The following is a 17740-nucleotide window of genomic DNA, read 5'->3' as shown; positions in this document are numbered from 1 at the left end:
TCCTCTAGTCATCTCAGTGAAGCTTGAAAAATGTGAATTGGTTGTGAGATATATGATGAGCTTTGGGATTAGGGAATCAGAGAATGTTCCTTTAATACTACACTTCAGTAAGTGCAGTTTAATGCCATGCATTGCATCAGTCAGTTGCTTTCAGCTATTTGTATAAAAACAGGAAGGTGGGTTGGTGGGACCCTGAGTCACCTTTACTGGAACCATTTAATTTATCAAGCAGAACTGCTTGGAGGCGAATTGACCTGGTCTGTGAACATGCTGTTTATTGTTGTCCTGAAAGCTCCCAGCAGGCTTTAATGTTTTCCTCGCTTATAAACGCGGCTCAATGTTTTGGAGCCTGGTCTTTATATAGAAGAGATTAGAGACTCTGATTCAGGCTGTAGGTTTGTGGAGTCTCAGGTGGATTTGGCTGCAATTAGTTTGTGTATGTTGATGTATGTCCCCCTGAGACTGGCTTAAGGAGCCATGTATTTGAATAACTTCACAGTCAGTGGCAATGTATTGACAATTTCAAGAGGAATTTACCACTCCGGTGACCTTCATTGTTTTTTGTTCTGTTTGATTATTGTAAGTCAGTGGGTGTTTCTGGTTGTTGGCTTGTGTGTAGTTTTTTTTTTATTGATTGTATCTTTCTATATACACATGTGCTAGATGTTTGAAATTAAATTAATATAAAAAGGAAACTACTACTACTATACTCCTAGTGCTTATTTCACTGAGTAATCATCTGCCATTTTGTATCTTCCCATTAGGACCTACTGACATACTGAATTCTTAAGTAAAGGTTACATTTTGGAAAAAAAATAAAAAAAGCTGAATCACACAAACAAAAAACGAGAATACAATTAATTAATTACAACAATTAATTACAATCACTGATGTCTTAGAATTACTTACCAAGGTTTTTTCAATAAAATATTAAACTGCTTGAACCTGTTTAAAAGGAGTGATATTTATGGAAAAGAGGTCGGCATCCTCCTTTAATTTATTGTTAGACGAGGTAAGTGTAAGGAATGTAGAGGAAAGCAATAAAGCATAACAGTGTAGTTTCTGAGTTCCTTATAAGCTCTCCTATGATTATTTTGTGCTTGCTTGTCAAAACCTTCTGGGTGACTCTTTGCAGGATCAGATGGTAAATTCCTCCTGCCAGTGGCTGCGGAGGTGGACAGTATGCAGCATGTGGTCGTCTACGACAGCACCACACACTGTTTGCATGAAAAAGGTAACTGCCTGAAGCATTAAAGGGATAGTTCACCTATTAATGAAAATTCACTCATTATCTTCTCACCACTTTGTTTGAAGTGTTTGAGTCCACAAAATACTTTTGGAGTTTCAGGGGTTAACAGTGTTGCAGCCAAAACCAATACAAGTGAAGTAAATAGTTACCACTTCTTCATAGAGAAAAAAACAACAGAAAAAACTACAGAAAATGCCTGAATGTCGGCTGTTGTCCTTTTAGTTACTGCTGCAGTAACTGGGAGTGAACTAAAATACAGGAGACAGGGATCGAACCAACCCAGAGAATAGCAACAAGCTTACTCTACCACCAGAGCCATGGTCCTGCTACACACATATTAAGTCCACTTTAAAAGTAAACTTTATTCGCATAGCACCTTTCATTCAAGAAATGCTTCGTAAAGTGCTTTACATCCAATATAGATCAAATAAAAACAGATTTAAATGTAAGAAGAGAACAGATTTTAAGAAACGTAAGAAAATGTAAAATGACATTCAAAAGAAAAGTAAAAGTAAAAGAAATAAAATTACTATAAACACAAAAGAAAGTGATACAAACACATACGAGTGCAGGAGTGCAGGCTGGTGCAAGGTCTAGTTAATGGCTGAAGAAAAGAGAAATGTTTTAAGTTTTCTTTTAAATGACATTCACTGAACTGGCTTCTCTTGATGCAGTTTGTTCCACAATTTTGGAGCATAATTGACAATACAACAGGTGTAGGGCCAATCTATATCTGATCAGCTGCTCCTTCAACAAGTAGATGTTATTAATCAATCAAGAAATCAATCAATTTGATCACATTACTTCAAGTTCAAGTGATCTTACCTTACTCTCCATCAATATTTTTTATTATAATATAACTTTGGGGGTTTGCATTCAGCCATTTAGCTAACATAAGATTTCAAATCACCTCCTGATTTCCAACTAAATGCAATTGCTTAATCTGAATTTAGATTTGTCACATAAGTATCCTATTCAGAGAAGTCCAGTTTGAAAGAGGACTTGTACAGAGTAAGTGGATCATTCATGATGGAATTGTTTATCTTGTGGTTCCAATTCCATTAGGAAGCAATTAAAATTAGCATAATTCTCTTGAAAGTAAACTAAGTGTGGTAAAACCCAGGTAGAGGCAAACAGGTCTGAATGACTGCTGTGCTGCCTGGTTTCATAAACTATAAACAGTCAGCATTGAATTTCATTAGTTCATTTATATTGATGAATCTTTAAAAATGAAGGACAAATTAGTTGGGTCACCTCAGACCATGCCTGACTTCAAACATAAAACATCTTTAACCTGAACAAAGACACTACTCTGTAAAATGTTGACCATAAGTCAACCCATAAAAGATTTTAGTTACATTCAACATTCAAAATCGCTCACTTGTTGTTGACTTGTCACATCACTAAATAAAGCTTTATTCCTAGAGGTATTTCAAACACATGTCAAGTTTATAATCAATGAAAACTGGATGAATATAAAGACAACATTTCCTTTGAATATATGAAAATTTACAATGTGTGCTTCATTTGTTCATAAAAATCTAATTTCAACTGCACTTTTAAGTTCAACTTTAAATACTGCCATGATATTTGATAAAAAATAAACATTGCATCTGTTAAATTTCAACAACTTATAAGAAATGTCTGAGACATCTTATTACCACAGCTTCTGCTTATACTTGAACCAGTTACATGTCAAACCATGTATTATTTACTTATCTTTCGCATGTCAAATAACATTCAAAACCTTTACTCCTGTGTGAAGATGCATGTGAGCACAAAAACAAATAAAATAACTAGGGATCATCTTGTGATAGGATCAGGTCAACCCACTGCCTGATGTTTCTATCATTAATAATATGATTGCATCTAAAAATAATCTCAATGCACTTCACATAATAAAGTCAAGACTTTCCAAAATTTGGGAGAAAGCTTAGAGTTGCCACAATGAGCAATGAGAGAAAAAACCTCTAGCACCAGACTCTATGTGGGTGGCCATCTGCCTCGACCTCTTCAGGTGGGTGGAGAAGAATGGGGATGATGTTATTAATGAATAAGATAAGTACTTTACCTTTACCCTAATAAGTCAGTTAGATATGAGTATTTAATGGTTATTACTAAGTTATAACATGATTACCTAAGTACTCAAGCGTCAGAACATACCCATCTTCAAACCTGTCCTTACTACACAGCTGAAGGTTTGTGACTGTATCTTGCACAGCTGTGCTATCATTGCAACAGTTGCCTTCTCATTGAACATTTTGCCATCAACTCTCACTCAGATTCACAAGGTGATACCCACCGCTGTCACGGCTGGCAATAAAAACTATAGTTTTTATGGGGCCATATTACTTATTAAGGTCGGACCCAGTTGATAGTGTACTTAGAAGTTGCAAAGTCCCACTAAGAAGTCACACAGTGAACCTGGGACCCTGCAGATCTGACACCCCAGGCAGCTTCAGGCTGTGTCTTCAAACTGCCTTGCTTCTCAGGTGACATTGTAGAGGTATTTAACCAAAATGTAAATGGTAGCATTTAAAAGTGGTAGTGAGTTTTGAAGTGGTGCTCAAAATAGTGATACCTATTTATCAATTGTTACACAAGTTATCAATTGCTGTGATCATTCCTCTTGTCCATACTGACAACCGATTTAAGGCGGATAAAATATGCAGTTATTGCCTTATGCAAGGATATATTATAGTTTAAAGGCTGTTTAACAAAACACCAAGAGGGGGTATTCTATTTTACAGTTTTTTTTCGATTGCATAAAAAATCAAGAATCAAATCAAAGTATTATACTATTATCAAAACCTAACACTCAAGGAGCAAAACATCGGCCCAAATTTGCACCACTATAAGCTCAATGACAGCCTCACACTTTTTCAAAAACAATACACAGTGATTTACGAAACACTAAACACACTTGTATACATTAGACACAGAAGTATATCATGATGTCACTTCCTTGCAATTCCAAAGTAAAGATAAATGACCACCCCTATGAGCCAATTGTTTCCACACAGCAATCAGGTGTGCAAACACATGATCGCTTAATTGTAGACACACCGATCAGGTTTAAGCACTATAAAAATGCAGCAGGTGAGTTCACCTGACTTCCACCAAAATGGAAGGCGTCAGAAGAAGAAGAGTGAGGGTGAGAGGGGGAATCCACGGAGGAGAAGGAGGAAGAGGAAGAGGCGGAGGCCGTGCCAGAGGTAGAGGATGAGGTAGAGGAAGACCTGGGGCAGGAGGAGGACGTGCTCAAAGAAGAAGAGGAACAAATGTATCAAATGAAATTCGCTCAACACTAGTTGACCATTTCGAGAACCACGGATTGACACGGAGGGAGGCTGGACTAAGAGTTCAGCCAAATCTCAGCCGATATTACATTGTAACTTGTACTGGACACAAACTTTTCTGTTTATCTGATATTTGCTGAGCTTACAGTGTTATGCACACTACTTTAGTAGCATGAAACTTGGGACGTGTTTTGTTGTGATTCTCCATTTTGACATGTTGACTGCTTTGGGAATATGGAGAGAAATAAATTACATTTTCATCAGTCTGCAGCTTTGGTCTTGTGTAGTGTTTGGTGAATTTATTGTATATTTCGGCTTTCTCTGTGTACTTCACTTACAGTACTCTAATCACTGAGAAGTAGAATTGCTAAAAGTGTTTTAGGTTAGCAACAGCAGTGTGTAACTGGTTCAAACAGAATTCAGTCAACGTATGTTCCATATGGTACCAATATGTTTTTTGTAAATCAGTGAATAATTTTTACAAGAGGGTTTCATTTTGCAAAGGATCGTTTTTCTGCTAATTGTGTATAGTGTTTTGAAAAACCGGGCCCTGTTAAATGAGGACTATGGACTTTGTCTCTTCTTTTTGTACATAGGAGACCACTACACAGCCTCTGTGTGAATTTGTCTTTAGAATTTATGTATCAAGAGATTAAGGATTTATCATTTGAAAAATTTATAAAAAATGCATAACTTACACATTGCTAGTGTGAAAATAGCCTGCATGAGCAGGACAGATATAAATCAACCAGATGTACCCGATAAATAAAACACGCGTTTATTTACACAAATATTTTCAAATACTAGTCTTCTACATAAGAACATAAAAATATATACAGTGATGTAGGGACTGCTCCGCTCACAGGTCAACGTGTACATGTTTGAATTTATTTGCATTTTTAGGTTTTGAAATGGGGAAAAAAAATAGACGTGTATGTGCAGGGTCTAAAACGTACACTTTCAAACTTTGACACTAAAACACGGGGCATGACTCTACCCTTCAAGTGCTATTCCACATTTCAACTTCAATTCTCCCTTAACATGGTGGGGAAAGCAAATAAACTGTATAACTCATCACTAAGCTTACCCATGTCACAAGACTAACAGCACTTCAGTCACCTGCAGAGGTTTATTGTATCATTTTGTCAGCGTGTTCACTAGAACCCACATCTTCAACCTGCATCAAGGCCCCTCCATGAGTAACGGCCACAAAATAAAACTAGGATTGGTCAGTCGCTTCGTCCAAACTACTGAGTAAACTTTGGTAATGTCTTGAAATTATTTCAAGAAAAGCCACTTGAAGCAATTCAAGGATCTAGAAAGCAGCACGTTTGAGAAACTATTTCTTCAGGAACCTGAATGAACCTTATCTGGCTTCTTAGGAGATCCAAGTAGAACACTAGAGTTGATCCAACCCCTGGATGGTGATGACCCCTATCCAGCTGCCAGAACATTTTCAAATACAGAACAGCTTTAACAACGCCTGACATGATCAAAAGATGACTGGTGGTCTGGTATGGTAAAATATGTTTAACAGAGCTACTCAGGCAGAGAAAGTGTTGAAGTGTCATTGTGTTGACATACACCAGGAGCACAGGGACAGCACCAAACACTTCTAAAGTGCTGTGATCTTGAGGGTGTTAAAACTCGTCAGGAGGTAAACTAAGTGTTTTCTTCAGGTCTCGTTTTTGACAGTGCTGCAGAAGTAAACCATTCAGGATGTTCTCCTATTTGGTCCTGATGGCCAACTTTTCTTTTTGCCTTCTGTTGATGTTCTTTCTCACCAGTGCCATCACCAACCAAACTAAAACACACAGGAGGAGGTGATGAGACCCAGTCAGCCATGGATGACACTCCCTCTCAGACTCACCACATACAAACATACATCCATTTGTATTCACTACAGCTAGTGGTAAAATAAAAGGAATACCTGCACGTTTCATTTACACAGGACATTCATTTCAGATGTCAGCTTAACACGTTCATTCGAGAAGGAAAAGGAATGCAAAAACATCGCTTTTTTTTCTTTGATGACAGCGTCCTTCAGACAGAGGGTTGGTGAGGCGCAGTCACACTGAGTTAGGTTGGATGTGGGAGGGGTTGGCAGAGCACTTGTCTAGTTTCCCTCTCCCCCAAGCTGGATGGTGGTGTCGGTGGGGGAGATGAGGTGGAGTGTGTGTGGATTTAGATGGGGGTGTCACTGCGGGGCGCCAGCAGCAGTGGGCACCGGGGTGTTCAGGGCAATGGTGGCAGCAGACAGGACCGGCGAGCCAATCAGAGGGCCCAGGGCAGTTGAGGCTGGCAAGGCAGAGATACCTGAGATGAGTCACAGACAGCATTAGAAAAGACACAATATAGTCTGCTCAGGCATCACCCAAACCAAAAGTTAAAGCAAGGTGTTGTGAACTCAGGCTGGATTAATGAAGTGAAACCAAAACAGAAAAGTATAATTGGAAACAATTATAGATTTCCTCTCAAATACTCCTTAAAACACCCGAGAGCACAAAAGTCACTGAGTGGCATCGTTCCACTTTGCACGAATGAAACTGCATTTACTTTATTACTGTTCACTTTTATTAGATTATACAAATGTTTGAATGATGTTGGCTATTTCAGAGGTCCGTTAGTCAATCTACACAATTATCAACCCAAATATTTCATAATAAAAGCTCTGTATTTCCACTCGATATAAAAGCATTGCTTCATTATAATGTACGCTGAGCTTTTAGTTTTGAGGTAAATTGCTTAAACAAAAACTTACTGATTCTATGAAGGTTAATGCCTGTGAATTTATTTTATTTTCATTCATTTGAATTTGGTGTTTTTGTTTCATATAGGTGTTTCTCTCTACGTAGTTTTTTGTCTTTTGGACCAGGGGAGGGTTATGGGAGGGTTAGGGTGTTAAAGAATGAAAATAAGCTTTAAATGATAATTGAATTTTGCCATACTTGTGAAATAAATACAATTTTGTTATTTCATCTGTTATTCTCCTTCCAGACAACAAGTCAGGTCTTTCTTAAAAACCACCACAAATGCAGAAAATATATTGTACCTATATTCTACAATGCCTATCTTTTTCCACGTGTTTTCCAGGATTGGAAACCTGCCCTGACAGTTGCCAGGTTTTCCATGATGCAAAGAGGCCCTGAGCTGAGTACATTGATGGGGTCAAGTCTCTCCTGTGATATCCCAACACGGCCTGGCTAAAGACAGAGTAATAAATATGCTGTCTGCTGATGTCAGTACAGAAGGTTATCTGATATCAGTGAGATAATAAGCCAAGTGTTCTATTCTATTTACAGCCCATTTTACGTTTTCTGTTTAAAAGGGCCCATATCCGAATGCAATCATACGGGGGACGAAGTACGTAATGCGACGTTTCAATAACATATTTCCTAGAATGGACTGAGTGAAAAAGTCTGCGCGTGACTGTTTTGAATACTTTGAGGTTCCCTACTGACCCCCTTCAAGTAATTACGGACATAAAAGCCCAGAAAATGTATTTTAACACAATATGGGCCCTTTAAGAGAAGCTTTGAAGGCTTCTCAAAAACTTAATGTTCAATCTTATTCTAAGGATCAAAAACAATCTGCTGTGAGAATGGAAAATCCTGTGCACATGGGTATTTAATTATATATTAATCACTATGGAGGTAAATTTGACGCTTTATCATGATATTCTCAACCCTATGACAGACTTTCACTTCTTCAAGGAAAACAGCCTGATCAGAACAATCAGCCAAACTGACAGCTGTTTGACCTGCACAACCACATTCTCTCAATCAGCATATTGAGTCCAGTGTACCCCAATTATTTAAGACACCTACACTGATGTGAAAGTAAAGTAAAGTATATTTAACCAAATATATTTTTATACATTTTAATGGTGAGGTCAAAGGTTAGAGAGAGAGCAACTCAGCAAAATGGGAGGGATTTTTAACTGTGGCCTTTGTTCTCATTTCCAAATCAGTGGTCTAGATAATCTGCTTACACTATGTAGATATCTGATCAGTTGTGTTTTCTAGTACTTTAATTTAGAATACAAAACAGAAATTACCGTCAAAACTAACAGCTTGAATATAGTAAGAGTTAATAACAGAGTTAAAATATTTTTAACTGGGTTTGTTATAACAGAAACATTATGGAGAAATAGTGATCCTGTCAGAATCTTTTACAGAGAGTATAGTGTGGCAGTGTGATGACTTAATGGCACGCGTGTTCTCACCAGTGATCATGTTGGCTGTGCCAACAGATGTGTTCCCACTGGGCAGGTTGGTTGATCCGGCCACACGAGACTGATCTTTCAAAATGGGGACTGTGGAGGACATAACATAAATAAGTAATTTCCTTCTGATAAACAAAACCACTGGATTATCTAGGAAGGCTTATTCATGAAGGATTACAGAAGTAGGGGTGATCCATGGCTTCATGGGCGGTAAGCCGGGCTTGGTGGTCATAGCGCAGCAGCTTGTCCAGGAAATCCAGAGCCTCTGGGCTGACCAGGTGCTGGTTCTCACTGTGGACAAACCTCTCCCATCGCTTGCGAGAATGCCTACAGGCAAAAACAAAATAAAGACCTGAACTATGACATAAATTTACACTGAAGAAAGTAGAGTCTTCTGATCATTAATCAATACATGATAAACATACAGTACATGTTCATCATGGAGCATTGATAAATCTGCCTTTTATTCTTTTCTGTACAACAAATGGCAACCAAACAAAAGCCGGTATAACTATTACATCATCCTCATCATGTGACTGTGGTACCAGATCTCACCTTCCCAGGATGTCATTGAAGCGAGGTTCCAGCTCAATGTTGTACTTGTCAATGTAGTCATAAAGGTCTTCAGTTCCCAGAACCTTGGCTATTCTCACCAACTACAAGAAAACATAAAATATATATCAAGGAACAAAATGCTTGTAACCTCTGGAGACACTGAAACCTTCATAGAAAACTATGTGGTCTTCACATTCATGAGATCTGTGGCCGAGTCGATGTCTCAATGGGGGGGGGGGGTCTTTCTGTTGCCTCTTGTCATCATCCTGGCTTTGCAATGAAAAGACCTATATGGCTTTTACTATAAAGTGGCCATATACGCCTCCAAACACATATCAGGTGCTGAAGGAGACCAGCAGGAGAATTTGGCCTGCTTTGGTTTTACCTGGTCATAGTTGTCATGGCCATGGAAGAAGGGCTCCTTCCGGAAAATCATGCTTGCTAGCATACAGCCAAGACTCCACATATCCAGACTGTAGTCATACATCTGAAACACACACACGTCTTAGAGGAGCACACGTCTGTTTAAAAGAGGACTTATTTATCATCAAATGTAAATGATCCAGTTCCCTCTGGCAATCAGAAATAAACACAACTTTTTGAAACCTGCGACTGCAGTGTGGGCCACCGATAATACAAAGACTCTTTGGATGAGGCAAATTATCTGTCTCTGCATCTTGCCAGAGCTTTGCCATGGTTGTCATATAATATTAAATAAATGCATGAAACTGAATTGTGAGGTGAAAAGGTATCAACTGTCTCAAATATCAAAACTGAAGTTCAGTTCAGATGTTTTATTTAATCCATGAATCAGGAATTTGTTTAAAATGGTTACAGCAAAAATCAAGACTAGGAATTACATTTTTTTTACTGATTCATTATTAATTAATCCATATCAAAATGTGTTGAGCAGTTTATAGTGAAGTCATCATGAATCAAAAATAAAACCTTGGAAACAAATGTACAATTCCTATTCAAACATTGAGTGAAGTTTAAAAATAACGTCACTGGTCACAGTTATCTTCCGTCCTCTGTCCTTCTTTCTCTCTTACTGCTAATGTGGTTATTGATGGTGAGGAAATGCTGGTAGTTTTCCAAAACTAAGATGTGTGACTTGGGCTCTATGCTCTGCTGTGTATGTGTTTTTTTTAATTATGATAAAAGATCCAACAGTAAAAATGCTTTGGTTTGTCAACAGCAGCATCTCTGTTTATGTGAGACAGATACTTTTGCAAATGGCCAAACAGAAAGATATCCACTAACATTTATCACATAATTCAAATATACGAAATCCAAACTGAAGAACCCAATCTTATGGGCATACCTGATAGTCGACCAGGAGCTCAGGCCCTTTAAAGTAGCGGGAGGCCACTCTGACATTGTACTCCTGTCCTGGGTGATAAAACTCAGCCAGGCCCCAGTCAATAAGGCGCAACTACAGACAGAAATTAAGCAGTTAGACAGCTCTTGTAAGGGGCAGAGAAAAAAAAACCTACTTATCTACTGATTGTGAGGCTAAATCCAAACACTTCATAGGCATTTTCTCATTTTGTGTCCAATGATAACGTTTTCTAGAATTCTTAACCCCCTTCATATGATACGTAGGGAGAGATGACATCCAATTCATTGGTTAAATCCACAGGCATAGGTGGTGGCAAAAAGTCAGCTGGGTTTTTGTGATGCCATAAACTGTCTGCGCCAGGGGACATGATGCACATTCAGTGCTATTGGCTTCTGTTAATGCCAATAAATATCAGCTAATACTTTCTCCATAGCTTTATATTTTAACAGGACACGGGTATATGTGGAATAAAATAGCACTCTGACATTCGTTTCTATTCGTACAAACTCTGACTGTGTGAATCACTCACCTTGCGGTGTTCATGATCGATCATCACATTATGTGGCTTCACGTCTCTATGCATGATTCCCATGCTGTGGCAGTAGTCCAGGGCCTACAGAGAAGAGAGCAAAGGGACTATAAGTATGAAAGTTCTTGTTCCAAGTACTTCCAAAAGTGCAACAGATTACAAAATTTTTTTTTTTTTTTTTTTTTTAAAATCAAGCTTTCAAAAGGCATCATCAGTCTTGTTTAGGGAGTTTATTGCTTCACCAGCCTCCCGATGTTGAGAGGTTACAATTTAGGAGCCGAGGGGCAGCTGGAAGACTCACCTTGAGGATCTCATACATGTAGAACCGGATGTCGTAGTCTGTCAGGGTCTGGTACAGTTGCTGCAAACCAGCACAAAGCAATTAGTCTTTTTCACAGGTAGGATTATGCCAGTGACTGAGGATAGAATCAAAAAATGATTGACTTTCTGCCACCGAAGATATTGCACTGGATTTCTTTAATTTTCCTCCATCACATACACACACATGTGTAAAGTAAAACACTGAGCATGCCAAGAAAGGAGGGTTACATTTTCTCACACATGGTTTTACAAATCAATAGAAAGAGCTCCTACCTTGAAGTCTGTGTTGTTGACATGTTCAAAGACCAAAGCAGGTGTCCGGGACTGCAAAATGTAAACGTTGTGTATTAAATAGGTTGCAGTGTCACCCAGCAACAACTGACTGCAGCTAAATTTGTCTGAATCGGAAAGAGTAATAAACCAAGGGACAAACTCTGAATAAACTTACTAAGCAGCCACACTGTCAGCAACACTTAGGCCACACTCAAACATGTCCATTAATTTCCTGCAGACATGAGTAAGCAGGGAAACTCAGTCAGGAGACAAACATGTGGACAGTCATCAGGCCGGGTCTCACTTTCGACAAATCTGTTTATTTACCATTTTATCTCACAAACTACAGGCTCATGTGCTTCACCACAGATGAGGCGGAAATATGTACTGCCAGTCTGAAGAAATTTCTATTGTTTGATGTCAAATTCTAGTTAAGTGACATCTCTAAAAACAAGATGTTCAGCTGCTGAAGTATGTCATGTGAATTATGAACATGCTCTTAACTAACCTTTTATTAGTCTCTGAACACACCCAAAAATGATAATTGTTGCTGACAGTGTGAATTAGGGCTACAACTGACAAACAGCTCTCACTAGTTATCTATTACATGTTTGATATGCTATTAATATATATATATATATATAAATGAATCTAAAAATCACACATTGCCAGGGCCCAAGTGATGAATTATAACAACCTTCGTCTGCGCCATACTTCAAAGTTATTAGATTTACAATTATGTAAATAGAGGCAGAAAATCTTTGAGTGCTTTAACTTATGATTTATCAATTAACAGCATGAGCAGCAATTTGTTGTTTTTCATCCAGTTACACAACACAAAATACTAACAACACAGTGACTCTTAATGCTTTAAATTCATCGCCTTCTTTGGAGAGAGCCCTGACACAACACAGGATTACTAAACTGTATAACTGCTTGGACACATCTACCTTAAAGCCATCGCTAGCTGAGTACTTACAGACACATACTTCTCCAGCCAAAGTGAAATTGATAATCTTGCACAGGTGGTGGGCTCACCACGCTATTGGTACATTAATGTTTATTCAGAACCCCAGCAAACAAAAAAAAACACAAACAATATATACATTTGCTATCACAATGACCACAGAGTCGAGTTTTACTTACAACAGGGTCTTTCACGATATCGATGAGGGAGATTATGTTTGGACCTCCACGCAAGTTCTCCAAAATCTTAATCTCACGCTTGATTTTCTTTTTCTTCACAGGCTAAATGGAAAAAGGATGACACTGTTTGTCAGATGGGACAAACTAGAATCTGATCATTCAATCAGATTCACTGACTCGATCTTGAACTCTGTTTTTGTAGAGATTTACCTTGAGTATCTTCACCACAACCTTCTCATTATTGGTGATGTTGATTGCCTCAAAGACTTCGCTGTACTTGCCACGCCCCAGCTTCCGCACCAACTGGAAGTCATCCTGGTTTCTGTGAAGGGAGAAAAAAAGGACAGCAAAACAGCAGCTTTGGTTAAGAGCCGTCAAGCAGCATACTGTAAGTGTGTGAGAATCAACAAGGTATTTACCCCCATTCGACTACGTGGGACTCATAGTCCCAGTACTCCCTGGGCCGGTGAGTGTTGACCTCTGTGTACACTCGGGCCCGGCTTGGCACGGGTCCTGACATGTCCGACAGCTTGGCAGAGATGGTGGGGACTTTTTATCGCAGCAAAGGATGGTTGGAGTATAGGGAGGATGGGATGGAGAGAGGAAGAGGAGGAAGGGTAGGGAATAAGGGAAAGGGGGAGGGGGGGTGATCCCAACAGGACAAGGGGTTTGGGGTAGGGGGGGGTTTGTTTGAGGACGGGGGAGGGGCCACCAGGGGCACGGTGGAATAGCTAATGGAGAAGTTGAGAGAGAAAAGATTAGAAAAAATAAATTAAGGGTTCATGCTTGTACATCAGTATCTCCATCCCTGCTGTATAAACTGTCTCCCCCAATAAATTAAAAGGGATAGGAAATTAAAAATAATTGTCAATGAGATCATTAGTTGACACAGTAAAGGCAACGCTAACTTGGCTGATGACGAGCTAGCTAAAGCTAACAAACCTTACAAGACTGTTTTGCTCTGTCTCACAAAGGAAATATGAGTTAATACAAGAACGATAACGTCACATATTAACATGAACGACCTAGAGATGTCTGGTTCATGAGTGACCATATTATTGACAGCTGGATTGGTGCATACTACGTAGTAGCTTTGTACCAGACTTCTGTGATGAGGGAGCTGGGGCTCACAAATCCTGTTCTAAAGATACGTCCACACTGATGTTTAAGTTTAAAAAAGCATTTAAAAAAGAAAGTCTCCACCCAGAAAAATATTTTAGCTCCACATTTCAATTATCACTGTCTTTTAACACACCATTCACTCCATTCTTCAGACTTTACCGGCAGGTAATGTCTTTGCATGCAATGCCAGACAGATGAATTCTATTTTTTACAATGATACAACTGCTTACATGTGTAGGAGGGAAGCTTTTATTTTAGCATGTACACCATCACACACATGCCTTCCTATTAAAGACCGATATGCGCATTCCCAGTGTAAATAAGAGGTCACGAGACATGCGTTTTCAGACGTGAAAACGCATATCAATGGACGTGAATTAAAACTTATACAGAACCAGTAAAATTATGTAGGGTTTTTGTTTGTTCTCCGTTTTAATTTCATGAAAACTCCAAATGTAGCAAGTGTGGATTACGGGATCGCACCGATCATCGATAACTTTGAATTTTCAATTCATCATCGAATTTAAAGATGCTATAAGGTTTGAATCGATTTTTCGTTCTATCGTTTTAGAATTGTGTTTTACACAAATTCACTACTGACTCACATCAGCCCACTGAATTACTGGAGCAGGAAGGGATGAGTTGACAAATTATTGATCTTGTGCAAACAGCCAAATCTATTCTTTACAACTCTACTATCAACCAACCATCAGAGCACCTAACATGTTAACATCTTTCCAACACAGGTCAAGTTAAGAACACGTTTCCATACATGTGTAAATTTATGTAGAAAAGGCTAGAATGGCTAGAGATAAAGATTTGTTTTTTGTTTCCACTAAATTGTAAACAATATATGTTCAATTGCCACTTCATAATGTGACCCAAACTAAAACTCATGTAAATATAACTGTCATGCAAGACATCCTACCATTATGAGGGCTGTTATTTTGTTTAGAAGACAGAGGTTTATATTGTTGTGTTAAAGTGTAAGCAAAATAAAATAATCAAATTTCAACTCATGTTCAACTACATGTTCCCAAAGTAGCATATATTGGGTTAACAAAGCTTTAAAAACTGTTTCAACTACAACAAGACGTCATGATCTGAGGATTTATTGAGAACTACTATATTAGATTGTATTAGTATTAGCTAGGTGACCAAATAAATTGGCAACTAAGAGTAGATCTCACTAGATTACATTTTAATGGTCATTTATATATTCCACAAACTGTTAGATAAGACTTCATAGTAATCAGCAGCTTAAATGACACAACTTGAAATTAATTTGATAGTCAGGCTCGCTAGCTTAAAATACGCTGGCAGAAAATGATGCTCACAGAAGGCTGTGGGTCAAGACATGAAAAATCTAGCCAGGTTTCGTGCTAGAGATTCTAGCTTCCTTGTTCCACTTTAAGGTGAACTTCATATTGCAGCCGAGGAGTGAATGTGTAATAGCTATAGGACGTGTGGCCTCCTACAGAGACAGAAACTATAGTTGAAAGTCCTTACATGAGTAAAAGAGCTGAGACATAATCAGTCTGTGTTAATGTTTAAAGAATTTGCTTAAAATGGTCAAGGAGACCACTTACAGTTCCCACTTGTCTGCATTTGCGTGAAACATGATGTCTTCTTCTATTCAAACTATCATGATTCAGTGAGTTATTTTACCCCACGGTTGCTGATCTAATTCTGGTTTGGGATTTTAATATTACATAACTATTGTCACCTCCCTCACAGAAGCAGGTGTGTTGCATGAATGGAGTGCAACGATGTCACCCTGACAAGTGGATCATGGTTCAGGCTGTTATTTTAGCAGAAAAGTTGTCCATGTCATCCATTCTTACACTCATAGTATATTATATTATCTATTGTATAGTCAAATACTTATATTTATACCTCTACTATATATATCATATATTATATCATACTCTCTGTATATTCTTTGTATATATAAGTCTATATACACATATTTATACATGTGTACATGTTATAATTATTATATTACTATTATTATTATATATACTGTTGCTGCCATTATTACTATATACTGCTATTATATTGGTATAATTACTATCATATATAAATACATATTATGTTATATAATATACTATATATACTGTACTATTTTTATATGCTGTCTAACAATAACATTACCATCATATCATCAGTACTATTACCATCATCTTGCCACTGCACCTTATCTACCTATTTATCTTGTGTTTCTGTTTTTTATTCTTTCTACCTCAATATTTTTTATTTTATTGTATTGTATTTTATTGTATTCAAATATACCGGCTGCTATTACGACTTAATTTCCATTCGGGGATGAATAAAGTCATCTTTCTATCTTACTATCTATCTATGCCATTATTTTTAAAATTCCTTTAGTATATAAGAATTGTCAGTGGCGATTTGCACTACTGTGTTTGATAAATATTTAACAGGCTATGGTATTAATAAAGCAGCTTGCTACACAGGATCCTCATCTTATTTATTATTGACAGTTGAAATCTCGTTTTTAAACAACGTTGTTTAACAGCCTAATAACCCTGGTACCAACGGATACACTTGCGGAACTCACCGTTCACTAGCGTACTAACTCGGAGTAATTCACAGTTGACTAAATATTAAAATGTATAATGCACCGCCACATGACTGAAGACCTCTTCCGGTTGGAGGGGATCTAGTCACCTGTTCAGTGTTTCTTGTTTCTGGACCCGTCACTGCCACATACAGTACTACATCTACTTTGCTCCCACTTGTATCATATAAGGGAACAGTGTTTAGTAGATAAAAGAGGCGTTTGGTTCAAAGAAACGGTCAACAGCTGCTCACTGAGACATCCGCAATGTTTGCGTCCTGTTGACGTGAAAGCTGAAGATTTATGGGACATTTCCACAGAGCAACACCTGCAGGAAACTAAAACGCGGTGCTGTACGATTAGCTAGTTAGCAAAAACCCTGATTAATCGACAGCGAGCCCAAGGTGTTGGAAAGTTGACGGCTGTAGGCGGGTCCAAACTGCTAGCCTGCTAGCTTTAGCATGGCTAATGTTAGCCCTCGCTAGCTTCAACAGAGAAAATGAGCCGGCTCTACGGGCAGCAGACAAAGTGCGACAGCGGACTCTTACCCCCTTGATCAACCCGGCGACCGAAATGCTTCCCGGCAGAGCAGAGCTTCACCAGGCCCACGGTTCTCGCCTCCCTCAGTATAGAATGTGCCTGTGAGGGATTTCTGCTGTTTCAGAGACAATATGGCTGCCCGCCGTCACCGACGTCTCCGAGTGTTGCAGTGGGAGCCGCGGAGGGACAAACCACTGCAATGTGGCAGGCCATTAAAAACCTCAATCCACGCATTGCTGCTCAACGTTCATTGAATTATTGGAGCATTGATTCCATTCTCTAACCTGATGTGTGGACGTAGCACACGTTTCAAGAACAAAACTACATGTCACAATTTTACTATATATCGCATATTACTAAATATTCTCTGTGTGTAGTGGAAAACTGTAGTGTTTGACTAGTGGGAATCTACTTGGAACACATTCTATTGCATTCACATTTTGGTGCTGAAAAATAAAACAACCCTCAATGACCTTTAGGTATAAAGACAGTTATCAGATGTAAACAAATCTGTATTAATTACTAATACTGACTCAATGAAGCATAATAAAGTCAGCA

General features: G+C 38.4%; 1 protein-coding gene and 1 non-coding gene across 3 annotated transcripts; both read right to left on the bottom strand.

The window, feature by feature from the left end:
- Window positions 1-5310: 5310 nt before the first annotated feature.
- Window positions 5311-13603, bottom strand: LOC133000319 (casein kinase II subunit alpha). Of its 2 annotated transcripts, none has more exons than XM_061070218.1 (12): window positions 13359-13603; window positions 13150-13261; window positions 12940-13041; window positions 11794-11844; window positions 11501-11560; window positions 11200-11283; window positions 10653-10763; window positions 9714-9815; window positions 9329-9429; window positions 8952-9100; window positions 8774-8863; window positions 5311-6846 (listed from the first exon to the last, which is right to left on the bottom strand). In XM_061070218.1, exons 1-12 carry the CDS (start codon window positions 13457-13459, stop codon window positions 6746-6748), a joined length of 1164 nt encoding a protein of 387 aa, XP_060926201.1. In that variant the 5' UTR covers window positions 13460-13603; the 3' UTR covers window positions 5311-6745. The 2 variants fall into 2 exon arrangements, with proteins under 2 accessions (XP_060926201.1, XP_060926200.1); XM_061070217.1 differs by having other exon boundaries at window positions 5311-6864; window positions 13359-13602.
- Window positions 11602-11743, bottom strand: LOC133000743 (small nucleolar RNA SNORA57). Its single transcript, XR_009678226.1, has one exon. It is a non-coding gene; the product is annotated as a small nucleolar RNA SNORA57 (small nucleolar RNA).
- Window positions 13604-17740: the final 4137 nt, after the last annotated feature.

This window comes from Limanda limanda, chromosome 4, assembly GCF_963576545.1.
Source record: "Limanda limanda chromosome 4, fLimLim1.1, whole genome shotgun sequence".
Classification (NCBI taxonomy): Eukaryota; Metazoa; Chordata; class Actinopteri; order Pleuronectiformes; family Pleuronectidae; genus Limanda; species Limanda limanda.
The sequence above is the reverse complement of the archived record's forward strand: the minus strand, read 5'-3'. Positions and strand labels throughout refer to the sequence as shown.